This window comes from Ciconia boyciana, chromosome 1 (genome assembly GCF_034638445.1).
Source record: "Ciconia boyciana chromosome 1, ASM3463844v1, whole genome shotgun sequence".
NCBI lineage: Eukaryota > Metazoa > Chordata > Aves > Ciconiiformes > Ciconiidae > Ciconia > Ciconia boyciana.
In genome coordinates, this window is record NC_132934.1 from 66,350,866 (window position 1) to 66,370,828 (window position 19,963).

Below are 19,963 nucleotides of genomic sequence, written 5' to 3' on the forward strand. Positions count from 1 at the left end.
CTTGTAGCAATGCACTGTAAGATTTCATTAATCCACTGGGTGCTCTCTCAAGTTTGACCAACAGTTCCCTCCGGGGTTTAGAAATGTTTCCTCCTAGAACTGGTACACACATTTTCCCATACATTTAACTGATGTTTTCCAAGAAGAAACAAACATATCATACAGTTCCCTACCACCTCTAGATTACCTGAATCTCATTGATTTTACTGTTTAGAAAAGGGAGACAGTACTTTCTCCCTCTCTTCTGCAGTATGGCTATCATTATGCGTAAACACTTCTCTTGTTTTAGCCATAGGTGACATACAAGAAATGAGGTCAGTGGGGCTTCCATTACAGGTTTTGCTATTGTGTACTACAGAAGCAGTTGGGAACAACAGTAATGGTTCAAGCTCCACTGAACTAAAGCAACTTAGCAATAGGGAATTGTTCAGCTTACACATATGAGGTAGGTCTCTCTCAGTGTGGCCAGGACCGTTAGTTCACTGGAGGTTTGGTGCAAGTCTGGAGCTAATTAGTCTGTTCTCTTGGTCTCTTGGCACTTGATAGCACAGCCCAGGATGCAAGGAGCTGCTGATACAGCTTCTGACAAATGACAAGTGCAAACATCAGAGAGGCAAGGTCGCTGCAGTGCAAGCGATTCCGTACTACCATGTTTCGCAGGTATGACAGACACCCTTCCCTCTCGCTGAGGGAGCTGCTCTCAGCAGTACGCTTTCTCCCTCCATATGCATACACACACACATGCATATACGCTTATATGTATAGTTCTTCAAGGAAAAAAAAGGAGGTGAGAATTTGCTGTTTTTTCCATTACATTTGCTTTCAGGCTTTTGTGCCAAGCTGAGGAAGGAAGAAAGTGAGAGCACTTCAAGAAAGAAACCAGCCCACACCCTTCTCAGCAATGAGAAAGGTAATTTAGTTGTGTTGTCACCCGTGCACTGTGCCGTACACAATCAAGAAATCTTGGCAGATAATAAGAACACTACACTACTAATTTTGGTGGTTTGTGGGTGCTAGGCACAAGAGAGGCAGCCTGTTCTGGAAGGGATCAGAGAAATGTAGCAGGCAGCAGCACCACAAGCTAGATTTTCCCCCGAGGCAACATCTGGCACAATTGGCAGCTCGTTTCTCCTGCCCTTGGATGCGAGCTGCTTCTGAATGCCTCCCTTGTGCTAGGGCTGGTACTGAGCTAAACGTGGGCCTGGTGCCAATGATTACAATTCCCATTATCTGGAATATACATTAACTTGAGAGGTTGTGGACCTCTCCAGCAAGGGAATAGCCTGCTGTATGCATCCATTATTTTTCTGCAGGAGAAGGAACTCTGTTGTGCACCTATTATTCACTCACACAATCTGTTTGTTTGGTTTTCTTTTGTTTTTTTTTAGGAAACTGGCACTACTGAAAACAGTTTTATAAAGGCCCTGGGCCAGTGTCATCACCACACTGTATGTTTTAGGTTGTTAAGCAATGTGGTACTGGGCAGCTGCAGCCTGCTGGGGAAGAGGACATACCCCAGCAACAGGCAGCTCCTCGAGTCCAGCAGGATGGGTGGGAAGTTTGCTTCTACCTCTGCTCTGCCACATATGTTCACACAAGGCAAGAGGACACCCTGCAAGCCCGAGCAGAGAGAGAGGGATCACAGCTGGGAAGAAAGTCTCTTGAAAGCTGCAATGGTTTAAAGCAGCTGTGAGAGCTCTTTTGAACCCAGGGCATTACCTGTGGTTTACACTCATCTTGGCTCTTTTATCCTTGAATGAATCTGCCATCCTGGACAGATTTTAGCTATGAGGATGAGTTGTTAAATCAGTGAGCTGTCTCTCCTTCTGAAGCCTAAGATACAGTCTAGGGCTCTAAGATGCTATTCACTTTACAGCTGTTTAGCAAGAAAAATCCTGGTTCACAAGTGGGAAAAGTGTGTCTTGAACAATCATCCAACACTTCACATGTTCAGGGTATTGATTTCTACTTTCGTCTGGGCAGCCTAGGAGATTTAATTGGTTCTGACCTCCTTTTCCTCTCCAACCTCTGTGTTATTTTCTGTGCTGTCAGTAAAACTGTGTGTCTCAGCTCTTATCATTATGATCAAGTTGCTGTTTCACAAAAGGGAGCTGAGGAAAGGCCTGGAGAAGTGAGGAGCTGGTATCTGCTGCCTCTCTTGTGTACACATGCTCCCACCACTGAAACAGGTGTCTTGATTTTTAACTTGGAGGAGCTGGTCATATTTTCATCTCCTAAGGCTGCTAAACAAATCTGTGTGCTAAATATCTCTGTTGGTTAGGTCATTCACGAATGAATCAGGATGTGACCTGTTTGAACAAAATAAAGTGAAAATTCCTTTCTCTCTTCCTTCGTCTTTGTGGTTCACTACAGAAGCACAGTATGGTGGATTGATTGGACACCTAAAGCACCCCAGCACCTCAGCAGAGGTGAAGGCTCGTGTGTGATTGGTATGGCACAGACAGTCTCTGACCAAAAGATTTTACAGTCTAAAGAGATAAACAGATGAGGAACAAGGGCAGCATTGTCTTCCCTTTTCTGCACACAGGGAACCAAGGCAGAGAAAAGTTTGCCTTTTGCCTGAAGCCTGCATCACACAGAGAAAGAAATGAAAGGGTCCCTGAATTCCTCTTGAAGACCTTCACCACAAAGTTGTTCTCATGTTTGAAAACTTTGCTGCTTCAGAAAATGATTAATTGCTTCTCTGGAGGTCTGACAGCCGAGCATGCTGGTAGCATGGAAAAGTAACTCTTGCATCTGTGAAGATCTGTACATTCTCAGTGGATCTGAGGTGTCAGGCACATGTCATGCCTCCCATTTTTTGAAGACGTTTTGACTCCCTGCATCCTCCCTACCTGCAAACGGGTTTAAGGGGCTTCTTTAGGCAACTAGAAACTAGCACAATTTCATTTTGCAGCAGAAATGCAATTGCTTTGTGATTTCTGAATGTAAAAAACTCGATGGGGTGGGCAATGCTTATTTTGCAGAGGGGAATGTTCAGTCTACAGACTAGGGTATGTTAAGGTTCAGACTTTTCTCTGCAGGTCACCTGTTACATCTCTCATTGCTTCGCCCCCATGGCTGCTCAAGGAGAAAGGAAGAGCTGGACCACTCTTCTGCTTCTGTCTGGAGGGAATGGGTTGAGTTGTCCTCTCATCTCACTCCTGTTTTAAATCACCCACGCTCCCCTGAAGAGCCCCACCAGTGCTACACTGGAGTAAACAAGTGGGAATGTCAGTTGTGATAACTGGCAGAAGCAGTAGGCGGAAGAAGTTTTCAGGGCAGGAACAACTGATATCTAACTTTCATGTTGCACTTCCCATTGACTCAAGTTTTATCTCAGGCCTTTTAAAAAAGAGCCCAGCTCTGTTCAGTTCCTGTGCCTGTACGCTGATGCCATAACCTCATCTGCATCTGGCGCTCATTCTTAATCCCACCCCTCTTCTGTCATCCTCTTTGTATGATCCAGCCTCATCCCACTCCCGTTTGACCCTTTACATAATGCCACTGCATTACACCCCACCTCTAATACTATCACCACATAATCCATCTTTACTGTGTCTCTAATCTCTTAGTTTTATAATTATTAGCCAAAGCCTGTGCCTCTCTCTTTACCCTAGGACAATTTCCATCCACAATTTCAACAAACTAATGAATCTAGGGTTATACTCTAAAACATAAAATCTGTAGAAAGGTCTGGTCTGGCTGTTCTTGGTAATGACTTGTGGTAGTGAGCTTATGTTTATCATTCGGTGTTTCTCTCTGCTCTGGAGATGGCATCAGTTATTCTTGGTTTTGCATTGTCAAGCTCTGTTTTCGTTTTGTTTTGGATTTAACATTTCATGGCTATATTTACCAAAGAGACTGGTTTTTCTGCTATTCTGAGGATTTAATCATAAAATTGCCCCTGTGAATGTTCACTGCTGTCATTATTGACTTTCTAGGCTGAAAGGCAGGAAATTCTCTGCATAGCTGACCTTCCTTTATGATATTAGCAGTGATTTGTGACAGAAAATTCTTGTCTGCTTCATTTCAGACCTCGTCCTACAGTAGCACTGCTAACAGCATTTTCTGTTGCTTAACTGCAAGTCATGGCCTTGGTGTTTGCATTGGCTTCGTGCCACTGGAGCTTACATTGGCAGCCAACAGGTTGCAAAAAAGCAGAACTGATGGAATCTTTGAAAAGTTTAATTTTCCAAAAGGGTTATGCTGCATTACCCAGCAAGGACTACATGCTTATAAGCTCTTATAAATCAGCACAGATTCTCTAAGGTAGTTTTACCTCTAGCGATTTACATCAGCAACTGCCCCAGCAGTCACAAAGAAAATTAACAGTCTGTATTTTATAAGGTGCAACAAGAGAAAGAAGTCAGACTCCCATCAGTGACTTTCCATGCTAGCTTCTGCTGACTACTGTATCTCCATGCTCCTTTCTCTGTGGGTTGGTGTGAGTAGCACCACCGTGACTGATGCTTGAGGAACTGAACCAAAAAACCCTTCCATATTGTCTTGAAAATTTTGGGAAAAAAGTGGCATCCTTAATTTTTATGTAGTGCAACACACATTTGACCAAGGCAGCCTTACTAGCACATCAATTTCAGGAGATCTTGATTTAGGAGAGACCCTGGCTCAGCATTGCTGGACTTAACTGTGAGCATGCTTAACTTCACTCTGAGCTGTATTCACAGCCCCGGTTTCAGTATCTAGGCTATCTGTACAGTGCCTGGGGAGAAAGCCTGATGTCTGAGAATGATTCACATAATCCAGACTGAAACACAGAGACCATCTATGCTATTCAAGAGGAAATACCAGGGAGAAAGGGGCATATTAAATTTTGTGTCTCTTTGGAGCTTAAAGCTAGTGGGAGTTATTTGCCTCTGCTCAGGTTTTCATTGTAAACATGAATCCTCTCCTGACTTTTTATATCTAAAACAGGAGAGGGATCTCTTCTTAGTTAATTAGTTAGTGTACTCAACTAGGAACCAAGAACCTGGATTCAAATACCTCTTCTTCCTGACCCAACTTGAACTTTCATCTTTTATATGAGCCTGGTGAATAATGAATTATCGATGGAATGTATCCTGCTTCCAAATAAAAAAGATGAGTAGGTGGTAAGATCTGTATCTCATGTGTGAGTGCTGTGATCATGGTGAAAGTCATCCTCACATTCCTTCTCTCTGCCACAACAAATATTTAATTACCTCCCGCAGATAGTAACAGATTCAGCAACAGAGTTGAAAAGCTGCATCCCAGAAGATCCTGTAATTCAGGTCTTAGAGTCATCTCTTGTGGTATGTATTCACATCTCCTCAGGCAGAGAAAGGATCTGAGCCAGGACACCTTATAAAGCAGGCGACTTCTCAAACAATCAAGTCACAGAGTAAAATGTGTGCCCCATCTGCTTCCTGATTATGTGGAAAAAAACTGAAATGTGCAACATGGGACTTGAGAAGGGGCATTTGCAGTCATATATTTTTGTAAATGTTAAGACAAGTCTCAATATTTTGTTTGAAATATGAAATGGGATATGAGCGTCTCAATGTTTTCAAGGTAGATACAGGGATACAAGCATTTAAGGAGCCTCACAAGGGAAGCTTAGGCACACAAGGAATTCAGATATCTGCAAAGCTGCATGGGCAGGATTTAAGTTTTGGTTATTTAAATGTAGATCTGTAAAGTATCAGCTCAACAGCTAAGTGCTCTTGTGAATGTGAGGTAAGGCAGCTAGATCAAGGTAGCAAGGGAGCTCTGGGGCAGGACAACTAAAAGATGCCTCTAAGTCCCTTCCAACTTACAACTCCATTGCACTGTATGGCTATGTAAGGTTCATCCTGGCTGCTGTTGCTTTGAGGCTTGGTGAGATTCTGCCATCCAAACTGTTGCTGCAGGAAGCTGCAACCTCAGCTGAGGGACCAGCAAGAGTCATTATGGACAATGAGGTTCAAAAGCCAGCAGTTCAGTTTCAAAAGAACTTTTCTTCTCCTGGGAGCTTGTGTACAGCTCTTTTTTTTCTCTCTTTGTGCTCCTAGTTATGAAGGTATTTCTTGGCCTCTTGTGGAAGCTACTTTCTCTTTCTGGTAGATGGCACTGGTGCTGTGTGAATTGCTGCAGTGCCAGATCGGGGCCTTATATTTTGGTCAGAGGAAGGGATCAGCTCTTGGTTTCTATCCCCAGCTCTACTGTCAATTCATTCAGTGAGTGAGTCACTTTGTGTGTATGTCTCCATTTATCCATCTCTATGGTGGGAAGGAGACCAATGTCTGTGTCATGCATCAATATTGTTCCACTGTGCTGGCATACTAGCAGGCAGATGCTGTGCTGCTTCTGGTGCAGGGCAGGGCTCTGGCTGCAGAGCAGAGTTTCTGGTTCAGAGGAACTTCCTCCCTGCACACACTCTGTTTCTGATTGAAACAGGGCAAATCTGAAAAATATCTGTCTGTTTGATAGTTTTGCAAGGGACTCTCACAGCAACTGAGGTGTCAGGGCAAACTGCAACCCTGCCTTGGGTTTGGCAGAAGCTCATCAAAGCCAACACTGAACTGACATCATAAGCTGGTATTCTCCAGTGAAAAAGAGATTATTTTTCCTGAAAGACCGACAGGCTGCTGATCTTGGATCACCCGTTGCCTTGTTTCCCCTTCTATTCTCTTTTTAGCTCGTAAGTTATTTCACACAATGAGCTACTAAAGAGGACACATAAGGGCACCTCACCCGAAGCACTGGTTGCTCCAGAGCATCCACTGCGAAATGCAGGGTTTCTACACTATCAGCCTGCTGAAGTTGTCCTTTCACCATGACAGCATCTGTGATGGGAAGGAAGGACAGCTTTGGAGTACCACGACCAGCTCTCTGTTCTCACTGTGCATGGCCTGCAAAAAGGCAGCTGTAGCTTCCCTGTTTGGTCTTCACCCACTTCTTTCCTCCCTGCCCTATTTCCAGGTTTCTTAAAAAGACTGTGTGGGAGTAGCAGTGTGTACAGACACTCACTGACAGCATCAGGATGGAGGAATCAAATGGAAAAGCTGCTCCCTTGGTATCTAGTCATATCATTGAGAGTTGCATAAATGTCCATTTTCGCCTCAAACAGCCTGCCAGAGGCAGCAGTTAGTCACACCTCTCCTGTGCCTGAAAGGTCTCGCAGATAGTCAGAGCACTGGAGGACTCACAGCTCCAACACTGGAGGACTCACAGCTCTGACACTTAAATTTATGAGAACTGGTAAAACATAAATATTCACCTTAACATGACTGTGACAGTGTCTAGCACTACACTGATTTAAGACCTGAATATTGACCAGCCAGCAGACCAGCTCTCAGCCTCCTGGCTTCAGCAGCATGGCACCCTCTCCTACCAGGCACATCTTCAGGATGAATTCTTCACCGTAAAGCTCCTCTGCTCGATACTTCCAAAGCAATCTAGGAGTGTTTAATATTTATAAATAGTAAGGATTTCTACTCTGCTTCAGCATTCATTATAGTTGCAGTGATTCAAACCTCCAGCATAGGCAGAAACTGCCTTGAGCTGAAACTGAGCAACTATCTAATAAAATATAGTCATGAGATGAATAGAAGCTTTATAGTTGAAGTGCCCTGAGCATGCTTGAAAGATTTATTTCCTGGCTTCATCTAGAGGGCTTTTTAATAGGGAAGATATGACTCTCTGTGTGTATACATCCATATGGGAGAGAAAAAGATCTACAGTTTTAAGGGGGGAAAGGGGCATTTACACTTCTTGAGGAGTTGCCACAGGGAAAGCAGTCTTTATTTTATATGGACCTGTTATATTTACAGCTGCATTTCCTGTAAGAAAAGAGGTGTGAGTGCATCAGTCACAGTCTTAAAGTCAAATTTGCCCGACAGTTGTGGTACACTCAGAGAAGCAGTCAGAGCTGGAACGCCTGAAGACTGCACCGAGGAGTGGGGCCTTGAACCACAGATGGGGAGAGTTTGTATTTGAGCTCAGATAAGAAAAAGGCTGCTAAAGAGGATTCTGTAGCCAGACTCAGATTAAGAAAATAATAATAATAATAATAATAATAATAATAATAATAATAATATCACTTATTATGTAGCTTCAGAGCAACATCTCCAGGGTCTGAAAAAGGAGAGATCAGTAATCATTTAATACTCTCATATCCCTTTGACCTGTATGCCAGTCTTATCACACATCTCTTCTGTCTCTCTGAGCTGCTGCTCCTCTATTGCTCCTAGGGTGCTTGCTCCAGAGGCTGGAGGTGGAGGAGAAGATTAGGGAAAGAAATTCCTGTGATTCTTATCCTCTCCTTTTCTAGACAGAATCTATTAATCAGTGACAATGAACAAGCAGAGGAAGTGTCCTGTTGCTGGCAGCCAGGAGGCAGAGCCATCCTGCAGGACTCTTTCTGCAAAATAGTTCCAATTCTGACCTCCTTCATCCTCTTTATTGGCTGCTATTTCCTTAGATGTAAACAATGAAATGCTACAGCACCTCAGAAGAGTTTCCACTCCCCCTCCCCAAATACCACTGAAAATGTGTTCCTTTGTTACTCCACAGGATTTGAAGTTTTCTTGTAATTTTCTTTCATTTCTCAAGCCTGCAATGCACATCCTAAGTACTGCTTCTCCCTTATCTACCTGACTTTGAAACATCTTGTTCACAGACCCTGCTGATCATTGTGCCAGAGTAGCTAGGCTGATGTAGTTAAATTAATGAAGCCACCTATACCCACTGCGTTTGCTTGCTAGAGGGCTTTCACTAAGGTGGTTTACTAAATTAAAATGTACTTCCTCAAGCCCTCCCTACTGGTTGAACTCTCTCCAGTAGGACTTGTACCACAATGTTTTTTCCTCAGCGGTTGACAGATCATTATCCCCTTACTATGGTGCAACTTGCACCTTCTTGATGCAAGTCATCTTGATGCACATCATCTCAGAATCAGCCATGCTGATGACTGGATCCACCTCCTCCAGAGAGCAACTCGTCCTGTCCTAAGTGAGTTATCTGAGCTAGGTAGGAATAATCATCCTCTTGTGGCATCTCTCTTTCTCTCTCCCCTGCTCTAGGGAATATAAAACTAGTTTACTCCAGCTCCATAATTTCTGGACAGATACATATGAGTGAGCCCACTCCAAGCTTTAACCTTGCATTCAGACCCATCCCTAATATATATGGTAACAAGAAGTGTATATAGCGAGAGAGTTAGTTAGCCACCCTCTGCTTGAGTTACACCTTTTGTCATCTCCTTGGCATGTAAATACTGTCTTACATTCATGTGCTGTTCATGTGGGAGTAACCTGAGGCAGTCTGAGCATAGGAAAATCTGTACATGTAGGAAAAGAAGTGGAGTCGCCTTAAGCAAGACAACCTTATTTGACCCTCCTCCTTCCTTTACAGCTGGTGTTACTTGAAGCTGGGACAGAGAAGAATGAGGGGACTGAGGCTAAGGCCAGACTTTGGCATGAGGCAGACAGGAGCTGAACAGGTTTTCTCCATGCCTTCCTGCCAGTGCCCATTAATTCTGAGCTACAGTGCCCTCTGTCGTTCCAGCTCTTGGTCCTTCCCCTTAATTCTATTTATACCTTCTGAGCTGGAGTCGCCTTTCTTATGTGCCAGTTTTACACCAGTGTAAACTCATGGATGCCTGTGGATTCGTTCCTGGCTTACACTCACCTATAAAAGAAAAGAATTAAACTCATCACTTCTAGGCACCAAATGGAGTATCCCCTATCCCTTGATTCTGCTATAATACTCCTTGCGTTCCTGTTTTTCGTCGGTCTGTTCCAACACACAGCAACCTGCTGTTATTCCAGTGCTGTATTCCCACAAAGCACCTGCTGGTGCTGCTGATGAAGCTGTGCCAGGGACAGTACATACCTGCAGCTTCCTCTATGCTGGGTCGCTCCGGGATAAATGCTTCCACTGTTGTCTTCCCTGGGGCCAGTGTCAGCAAGGAGACATTTATTAGTAGCCTTTTTGTTCAGCATCACCTCTCCACATTCAGCCTGGCTATTGTAGATTGTCCTTAGGATTGCTTACTGTTCCCCACAGTACCGTTGAAGAGAGCCAGTTAAGGATTTGGACCTTCCTGTTCTCTGCACTGGCCAAATGGAGGAAAAGGCCGGGACTTGTCTTGCAGAACTAAAGTCTAAATGCGGCATTATATGTTCTTATTAAATGAGTGATTATATGAAGCACAGTAGCAAAATGTTCTTGCAGAGCACATGCCCCGCTCCCTGACTTAAGCATCCAATGGTAGCTGTACATCATTCCAGAGGAGGCTTTCACCTCAGACATGGGTTAGTATATAGCCCCCTGCATTACAGAGGAGTAGCTACAGAGCAAGAGTGTCCTTTAATGAAGTTACTTGTGGCTGTTTATTGGACAAAAATAAATTTCAACTGGCCCATATAACAAATGAAACTCAACTACAAAAATGTAATGATATTTATTCGCACCGCTGCCAGCAAACTCACATGCACCATGAGTCATTCCAGATGTGGATAAAAACAAAGTCTGTCTGTGAAAGTAAGTTTCCTGATCCCGAGGAGACTCGGTTTGGGAGAGGAGCTGCACACTGACTTCAGCTGTACTCAGAAGAACAGACGGGTTCTCCTTCAAAGGGGGAGGGGGAGAGGAAAAGCCATTTATTTATTCCTGAAAAGAAAGGAGGTAGGAAATTAAAAAGCTACTATACAGCTAGACATACGTATTTCAAAGAGAAGGATGCTTTGGAAGACTTTGCTGCTGCTGCTGTTCTATTACAGTGCTCATGCCACTGTGACCCACAGATGGAGCAGAGGTAAGATTTAAACATGAAAAACTATTTAAGAGAAAACTTTGAGTTTGTAGATTTGGTCTGAAATTATGTTCCATTATACATATATATACAGATATATACAATTTGTCCCTCCCAATCCTGGAATTCTTTTTCTCCATTAAACAGGTCAGCTAAATAATTATATAGACAAATAGAAAAATACACATGCATAAGTGCATAAAGGTAAAATGATGTATGTATTCTATTATAATACAAATATATATATATAAAATATCCCAAGAACCAAAACTACATTCTTTTCTCACTTTTTTCTTTCTCTGTCCTTCTCCTTTTTGTCCTGCATTAACAAAAATTATAGGTCATGAAACCTTAGAGAAAAAGCCTTTGCAGTCACAGGTGGCATAATCTTCTGCTCCACCAGGCAGATAGCCAGTAATAGTAAACACAACAATGCCTGGATTATGCAAGGTGCCTAGAAATGCCTACGACCCTACTCTGACAGACTAGTACATACAACATCGAGAAAGCTACCTGCGGTGTTATCAGGCTTCAGCTGCCAATATGACAATATATAGTTGTGACATCTTTGTATTCAAGTGTGTGACAGTAACATATGAAACAGTTTGGGACTATTGGATTGCCTAGGAGATGCTTGCTTAAAAGCTAGTGATGATGTACTTTCCCTTTTTTGTTTTATTCTCTCCTCCGGTATTTGGCACAGGTTCGGTAGCTGCTGGAAGTGGAGAAAGGAAACACCTCCCAAAAGATTTATTTGGTTCTGATATTGAAATTCACAGATATTTAAAGGAATCTGTTAAAAAATCAAGCATTCAGATGCCCCCCTTCCCACCCCAATCTCCCATGTCTTCCTCATTATAGCTGGTTCCTTTCCAGTCTGCTGTTTGGGTTTGGTTTTAATTTTGCAGGGGAGGCAATGGCTGAATGAAGCAATGAAGAGCTATGCAATTCTGCTAAGATTGCATGAATGCTTAGTTGTTCCTTACAGTTAGTGGGGGCTCACTGACAGGGCATTGACCTGGGACTCAGAATGGCAGGTTCTTTCCCCAGCTTTTCCACCAGCCTCTTGGATGATACTGGATGAGTCATTATACCTGCATGTACCTTACTTTTCTCTTACTGTATAATAGAGGTAATGACACCAATTGTCATCATAAAATCCCTTAATTCTGTAGATAAGAGTTTGTTTTTCCAGGGATGACACATAAAAAGGTAAAGAAATCAGAACTAGATCTGCATATATGAAAAAAACCAACCCTACCTTTTGGAAGAATGAGGCCACCTTTTTCCAGAAATGGAAAAAAAAGCAAAAAGAAAGGGGTTCATTTCCATGGAATAATCACTATGCAATTTAAGGATGTTCTTCACTTTTGCTAACACACTTATTTTAATTAAACAACAACACCACAACCCTAAAAGGTATCCATGCAACTATTAAAGTCTAATTTTAATCACCATGAATATTTAAAGCAAAACATCAGAACTCTATTGTGCCTTTTGGGAAAGCAGATTGTTTTCAAGCTGGAAGCTCTAGAGCTTTTTTTTGGACACTTCAGAGGGAAGAGAAGATTCATTCTCTGTTGTGATAAGGAGTTCAGTTCTCTCAAATATTGTATACAGACATCTGCCGAGGAGGAAACCAGATTTCTTCTCCACAGGTGCTGGGACTATTCAGCTCCAAATATGTTTTAGAGGCATGACTCCTTCTACAACAGCTACTTCAGAGAACCTCCACTCCCCTAAACTATCTATGTGTCAGCCCAACCAATCCCATCCTAATCTACAGTATCTAGAGGGCCGAAGCACTGTCCTAATTTTTTAATTGCCTAGAAACCTAAGAGGAAATTTGAGTACAGAGGCACAACACACCCTTCTGCACACTCAGAGCTCTTCCCTCCCTCCACAAATGACAACTGACTCTTGTCTGGGTTAAACCTCAGTCATTTAGGTCTTATCCAACTCCTGATCTGAGTTTTGCAATGGAAAAGCAAAGACAGATCAGCATCTGGTCTGATGGAAATGAAAGACAGATCTGCATACCATCTCCATGTTGACTAGTAGTCCAGATTGTTTACAAAACAGTAGGACAAAGGGTCCTGCTTTAATTACCAACAGTTGTTGTTTGCAATAGAAATGAACAGTCAATATTGGATAAAATGAAGTCTAGCTTTTACTGTTTTTCACTAAGGAGCACTGGGGCAGCCTTGGATGGCCAGCCCTTGTAACCAAGTATTTAAGCTCTGGCTCAAGAAAAAAGTCAGACGTGAGGAAAGATGAACATACTTGTGCTGACTGGTGAGTGGGAACTCCAGACTGCCACCTCCCTTTTCCTTTTGCTTTTACGAGCATCAATGAATGGAAAAAAAGCATTTCTGGCAGGAAAACTGAGTGCTTTTTTCTTTCTTTTCTTTTTTTTCCTTTCTTTTTACTCCCTCAGCCATTTTCTTTAAAAATCTCACACACTCCTCAGCCCGCCTAGATCCATCTGTGGACATTGGTCAAGAAGTCACAGGCAAAGCTTGGTCCCTAGGATGGACATGTTCAGAATAATAAAGAAAAGATCCTGAGTGGTGATGAAATAATTTGCTTGTCATCGTCTCAGGTTTCCTTGAGCCTCTTGTAGGCTTAGCTGTATGGTATTACCCTCAGATTTTGCGAAGCACCTGTCTAGGGAGAAAAGGTAATGTGAGGTCTCTACTGAGTGATATTTCCTATGCGATGGCAGTGGTGAGGTCATATTAATTTCTGAAGGTCCCAAATAAGAATTCCAGATCTTAAAAGATGTTTTTTCTGGAGAAACCAAGGAACAAATCCTGTTCTCTGACAATAAAAATAAACAAAAAGATCCATGCAGCTGTGGTAACCGGAGACAGTGTCACTGCTTGCCACCCAGTTGCTTTCACCAAACTGCTCTGACGAGTACCAATAGATTGGAGAGCAGAAGTTAGCTTCTGCGTTATAAGAATTGCCTGCTCCCTGAGGAGAAACCCTAAGTCAATCCTTATTAGCATGTTTCATCTCAGCTGGCTGTAGTTTATTTGCTGTAAGGGCTTCCTGATGCAAATAAATGTCACACAAACAGTAGCATGCTTGCTACATGGCTGCTCAGGGAGTGAAGATGCAGTACGATTTCTTGTGGTTGTGGCTTCTTGGACACTGGGGAAGCAGCTGCAATGGTGAGTTTGCCCCTCAGTGGAGGCTGGAAAAGGAGGAAAGCTTTTGTGTTGAAAGACACAAAATAAGAAGGTAAAACTCTTTTCACCCATCAGTGAGAAAAGGATGTATTAGCTATATTAGCACCACTGAGGTTTCATGCTTTTGGAGAATGGCTGTGCTGCGCCTTCCAGACCTCAAAAGCAGTATTACTGTTGCATCCAGATCTATCTGGCCCACATGCGTTATTTTGTACCCAGTCTCTAGTGCTTGGTGAAAGTCAAATGATTGTTCTGTAACACCAAGGGAACAGTTTGTTCTCCTTAGAGGCTTTCTACAGAAGGAATTACTTGGAAGAACAGAAGGCCCATCTTCCTTGATTTCCCCACAACTGTGCAAACTTTTAGTATTTGCTCTAGCTTTGTGGCAACTGAGTTTGTGAGTTTGGTGGAGCAGCTGCTACATGAGCAACTTTTACAGGCTGCTTCTGCTTGTGGGCTTAGCTACAGCAGGCTGGCAGCTCTCCAGTGCCAGGAGAGGGAGGACTATGTAGAAGAGAAAGAGAGACTGCCTGTTGCTAGAAGGCCAGCCAGTCCTTTTATAAGGAAGCAGTGTTTAACATATTCTATACTCTGTGATCCCTTGCTACAGACCAGGTTGCTGGTGATCTTGCCGTGTAGGCAAAGGATGAGTGCCTTGGAGATTAGGGCATGCACTGCATCCCCACACCTTTTGACCTTATTTGCCTCTCTTCCCCCCCCCGTCTCATATTGCATCCTTACAGCCAGGCACTCCCTTCTTGAGCAACTTCTGGGATTCCACTGCTGACAGTAATACTTGTTTGACATTTTTGGCTTGGACAGCATGAGCAAAGGGAATGTGGCCTGAACACAGCATGTAATTACAACACAAATGGTCAAACACATATACACCTATATGCCCAGCGGGCCTTGAGTATACCAGGTTATGGTCTTTGCTTATTTAGGACATGCTGAGTTTTCCAAAGGTCTGGTCCAAGGGTAAAAAGAAATTACACCAGCTGGGCCGGCTACAAGAACTTTTTAAAATGCAATATCTATTTAACTTCCTTTAATTTCCTTAAAGCCATTGTTAACCAATTCTTAAAATATGTAGTGCACATAAAACAATGAAAGATATGAAATGTTATGAAACAGAGCCAACTCTGTCAAAGCCTGGCTGTGTAAAGAATGTTTCTTCTTATGGAGAAAATGCAATATTTCCCTTTTCTTTGGCTCCCAGGTGATCACTTGGAAAATTGCCTCAACTGCCCCAACTTCCCTGCTTGTTGGACCCATTCCAGTGACCTCACTGGAGCTGCAAAAGGCTTGACCGATCTGCAGCAGTGGTTTTTCCCCAAGTCTGTTCTATAAGTCCGTACCAGTTCCTGGGAAAGCATGTTTGTAGGCTGGAGTTCCTGGTCTGGGGGTTTATTTGCCTCATGCAAATTATTGCAAGTATTGCAACTGTATCTGTAAAGAGAGGGAGGCACTGCCTGAAGGGCAGTCTGGGATTGAAATTCAGAGGAATTAGCTTTGCAGCTGGGTAACCTGAAGAAGACAATTTATATACCTATGCTTTTACTTCCTGAATTCCTTTGCAAAGAGCTATATAAAAGGTGAGTATAAATGTATGTCATAGACCTTAAAATAGATCCTTAAAAAATAAATTGTCCTACACTGTAAGTAGTAGGAAGGAGGCGTTAGAAGAATATTTTCTGCCCTTTAAGAAATTAGAAGAAAGCAAAGACAAAAATATACCTTCAAGCAGGTCTGGGAAATATTTGAGAATTAATGAACTAAGGAGGCAACTAGGATATCTGCATGGCACAATGGTGTGTGGAGCAGAGATCACAGACCCAGGGCCGAGGCAAGCTGCCTGCTTCGCACACCACAGGACAGTGCAGGGACTCCAGCTGCTGTCCCAGCAGGGTGATGGTCACATGCATGGCATGTGCCCAAGGGAATGAGCTCTGCCTTTCAACAGGGATCACCTGGTTGGACCCAGCGCCACACTGATGTGGTCATACTGCTTCTGGCTCTGACACCTCTGCCCTATGCTTTGCTGTGCCGTACAGACGTGGCCCTCCCATTCCTTGTGGCAGATCCCCTGGGCGTTAGCTGTGGTGGCAGTCTGAAACTATTAAACAAAGTGCTATTGCAGGAGGAGCAGGGAGAGGACTGAAGAAGGGGTTGAAAAGGGATTAGTTACTAGTACCTGGGAAAGCTGCTTGGTGTTGTGAAAGGCAGCTAGAATGTAACAGTCTCTGAATGGATTTAACCTGTGTAGGATAAATATCCAATAGGGTAGGGCTGCAACTGTAATCAAAATCCTTTCTAGCATGTCCTGATTCCCCAAATGCTCCTTTGGGACAGACTTAATTAATTTAACCTGCATGGAGGATGATCCGCAAATCAGAATTCACAGTGGATACCTGAAACTGAAAGACATACAAAGGATGCTTAAAAAAAATCAAAGTTTATAATCTTTCCTAGGGCAATGATGCTAAACTGTGATGAGATCAGAGGGAAGATAGATTATAGAAGCTTCCACATTTTAGTTTAGATCACAAATGGATATTGTACTCTATAAAAGCAGTCATGCTGTTAGAAAGGAAGGATCTAAGTGATTCTGAGGCTCTTTTCACCACAGGAAGCAGCCAAAAAATGGCTAAAGCTTACAGCTCATAGAGTCATAAACTGGTTGACAGAATCAAAAGTTAAAAAGAGAAAGGAGCTAGACAATTTTGAGCAAATCTAGGTAAGCAACAAGAGGAAGACACATGAGGTAAAGCTGTTTTCTCTTTGATATGTGCAATAGTCTTAGTCAGTGAGAGCTATGAGCTGAAAGTGACACCACTAGAATCGTCTCAGTGATCCCAGTTCCATCCCAGTACTGAGGACTGGCAAGTCAGTAAGACATTTGCTGCCACTTTGGTCATTTTTTTAGGATTCCTGCATGCTGTAGTGTCCCATCTATTTGCCTCAGTCCCAGGTATAGAACTGTCATGGGATCTGGATCAGTTTGCACAAGGGTCCTCATGTCCCAACCAAAGTCCAGCTCAGAAGCACCTCCTGCCATTCAAATCCTTCCTTACACTTTCACATGGAAATAGCTCCCTTCACCTCACCTTTAACAACTGCCTCACTGCTCTTAATGCATGCTGTTAAGCCAATGTTCCCTTCCATAGGCAACGCAGCTCTGTTACGAATGAAATGACCCATGTACACATGCAAAGACTGTAGAGCACTCTGTGAATCCCCTCCTGATTATCTTATACTCAACTGCTGGGCCCAGAGACCCCACTAGTACCTGGCATTATGCAAACAGACAGAGTAAAAAAAATCCTTCCTTTTCCAAACAACTTTCAGTGTAATTAAGGAGGAAACGCTAGCATCCCTTTTCATTGTGAAGCATGGAGTAATTAAACCACTTGCCCCGGATCTCTCCAGGATGACTGTGTGCGTATAGTCCTGTATGTTGTTAATAGTGATTTTTTTTTTTTATTATGTTTCTGAAGCATAAAGTGCTTTTCTTGTTTTCTTGGGGTAGATCATGCCAGATTCAGCAGGAGCGTAATGACTTCTCAGGCAGAAAGAAATCCTGTCAGAAGCACTGAATAGTACAATGTCATTGAAAGGAAAGTCAGCAGGTCTTAATGAACACCATCAGGCTGCAGAGGCTCTGATTACTCAAATAGTGACAGGCAAGATGTAAATTGCTGAGGAAAAGCACTGAGTGGTGGAACAATTAACTCTGCACGCAATGCCTGTGCTTGGGTTCACGGCAGGGCAGGACCCATAGGGCTGGCCTAGGGTGCTGGAGATGAACACTGGTGCTTGCCCGCATGCACAGCCTGCACCCACTTTGAACGAGGGCTCTGCAAAACCATGCACTCGTCCTCTGCACCCCAGTGGCTCTGCTGAAGGGAGCTGAGTCCCTCCAAGATGCAGAGAAGCTAGCTGGGTACATGGGCCTGGCTGCAGCAAAACGGAGCTGTGCAAGTGTCTTGGTTTGAAGTGGGCAAACCAGTCTGCTCCTTGCTTTAACTTTAAAAGCACTGAAATGTGCAAACCAGCACCACTGAAGTCAAAGGGAGTTTTGCCACTCTCAGGAGTGAGGCCACAATCTTGGTCATTATCTGGAATTTGGTTTCCTGTAGTAACCCTGATTGTTAAAATCTTGCAGCCCAAACATGTTATTTGTTGGTTAAAGTGTTTTTCAGGAAAACGGCACTAGCATGGGTGAAGCTCATGCAGGACAGCTACATGGATAGCTGATGGTGGGAAGCAGAGGAGGAAACTTATCAAAGCATCACAAAAGGAAAAAAAAAAAGCAACTTGAGGATAAGCCTGCAAATAACACTTGTGGGGAGACACATAGACAAAAGTCCCCAAGGGGACAGTCATCTATGGGGTTTTCTTTCCCACTGGAAGGAAAGAAAGCAGAGGAAGGGAACCTTCCTGCCTCTATTGTTCCTGTGTCTCATTACCCAAAAATCCTGTTTAATTTTGCTATTGCTATGACAGCTTTATGATATATCCCCCACAGCATACTTGCTAATATGGAGACATTAAACTAGTCTGAGTCTGCACCTACTCAGTGGCTAACCCTTAGCCGGTAACTCTTTTTATCTCCCCTGAGGTGCTCCAGGCTGCAGCAATAACCCAGCTCCTCTTGTCTCTCTATTGCGGTGCTTGTGGCAGGGCGAGCTCAGTTCTGGGCTTGAGACTAAGAAGAATGTGAGGAGGAGAGGAGCAGAGTTAAATAAGCTCCACTATTCCCAGTTTCCACAAACATTCCTTTCCTCTGGTGAAAGCATGTGTGGGGCCTTTCCTGGCCCAGTTTGCCGGTTAGGTTTGGCAGCTCCCCAATTCCCCTGAGATCGGCATGCATACCACTCGCCCTCTGGAAATTCCTCCCCAGCCACAGGGAAACAGGTCACCAGCCAGGAGCCAGCCTCCAAACTCATTGAGTCTCTCTCTGTTCAGGAGGAGCCAGGTGGGTAGCTGAAAAAAGTTGCTGAGAAAGGGAAAAATAAGTCGTTCAAACCTCAGAGGTTATTTGGGAGGAAATGGGACAGTGGAAGGGCAATGCTGCACTGCAGTCTTGTGTTGGAGACCCAAATGCACAAGGTCTACTGCACTGCCTGCATGACCTCCCACCCCCTGACATGGCACTGGGAGAGCAGAACATTTTGGTTAGGTTTTGCCTAATTGTGAAGAGAGTAAACTGCATGGGACTGGATGTGGTCATCTACTGCAAGCCAGAACATCAGGATTTCATCGTCTCCATCTATTTGGCAGGTGGTGGCATGCCCCAAACAGAGCCGATGCTTCTCATCTCTTCTCTATCTTGGAAAGAGTACAGACTTTCCAATCTGGCAGGGCTTATTTGAGCCACAGAGAGGGAGACGAGAGGCAAAGGCAAAAGGCAGAGATGCTGAGAAAGAATAGAGAAAAAGCTGGAGGTAAAAATGGCAAATGGAAGGAAGTAGTATGAATGAGAGGAAAAGAGGAAGAGAAAGGAAAAGTGTGGAGAGAGAGAAAATGTGATAAATGTGGATGGGAAAGATTAAAGCACACATACATTTAAGATCAGGGTAGCATTCAGCCCCTTGTCAGCATGGTATGCATCCCCATTCGAATGCACCCTTCAGAAGATGTCCACCTGTCACAGCTGGTCTTCATCTTATCCATCTGCTTCTCAGGCTCATGGGATGGTCGCATTTCTCTGGAGCTGGCACTGTGTTTTTCTCATGTAAGCAGGACTTGTGTTTGCTTCTGGTCCCCACCAGCCTCTCAGCACACCAGGATATTGAGATACACTAGTCTGGGCAATTCACCACTGGTCACAACATAAAAGTTAAAGTTACTGCTACTGAATCAGCAATATGTCGAGGTCTCTGCACATCTCTTTCTTTTTTTGCCTCCCTTTGAGGTCTCTAAACTATGTAGGTATGCAAAAAGACTCTTCCACTGCCCAAGAAACAGCCTTTTTTATTCCATGGAAGTTGCA

At 43.6% G+C, this 19,963-nt stretch overlaps 1 protein-coding gene across 5 annotated transcripts in view; it reads left to right on the forward strand.

The window, feature by feature from the left end:
• Positions 1–19,963, forward strand: part of FAM180A (family with sequence similarity 180 member A) — a 99,904-nt gene that overhangs the window by 62,856 nt on the left and 17,085 nt on the right. Inside the window, exon 1 of one of the 5 annotated variants that reach the window (XM_072849691.1) lies at positions 10,529–10,777. The exons of the other annotated variants lie outside the window; for them this stretch is intronic. Within the exon in view, the coding sequence (XP_072705792.1) occupies positions 10,702–10,777 (76 nt within the window). The 5' untranslated portion in view covers positions 10,529–10,701. Of the gene's footprint in view, positions 1–10,528; positions 10,778–19,963 lie in introns of those variants that run through there. 5 annotated transcript variants of the gene reach the window in all.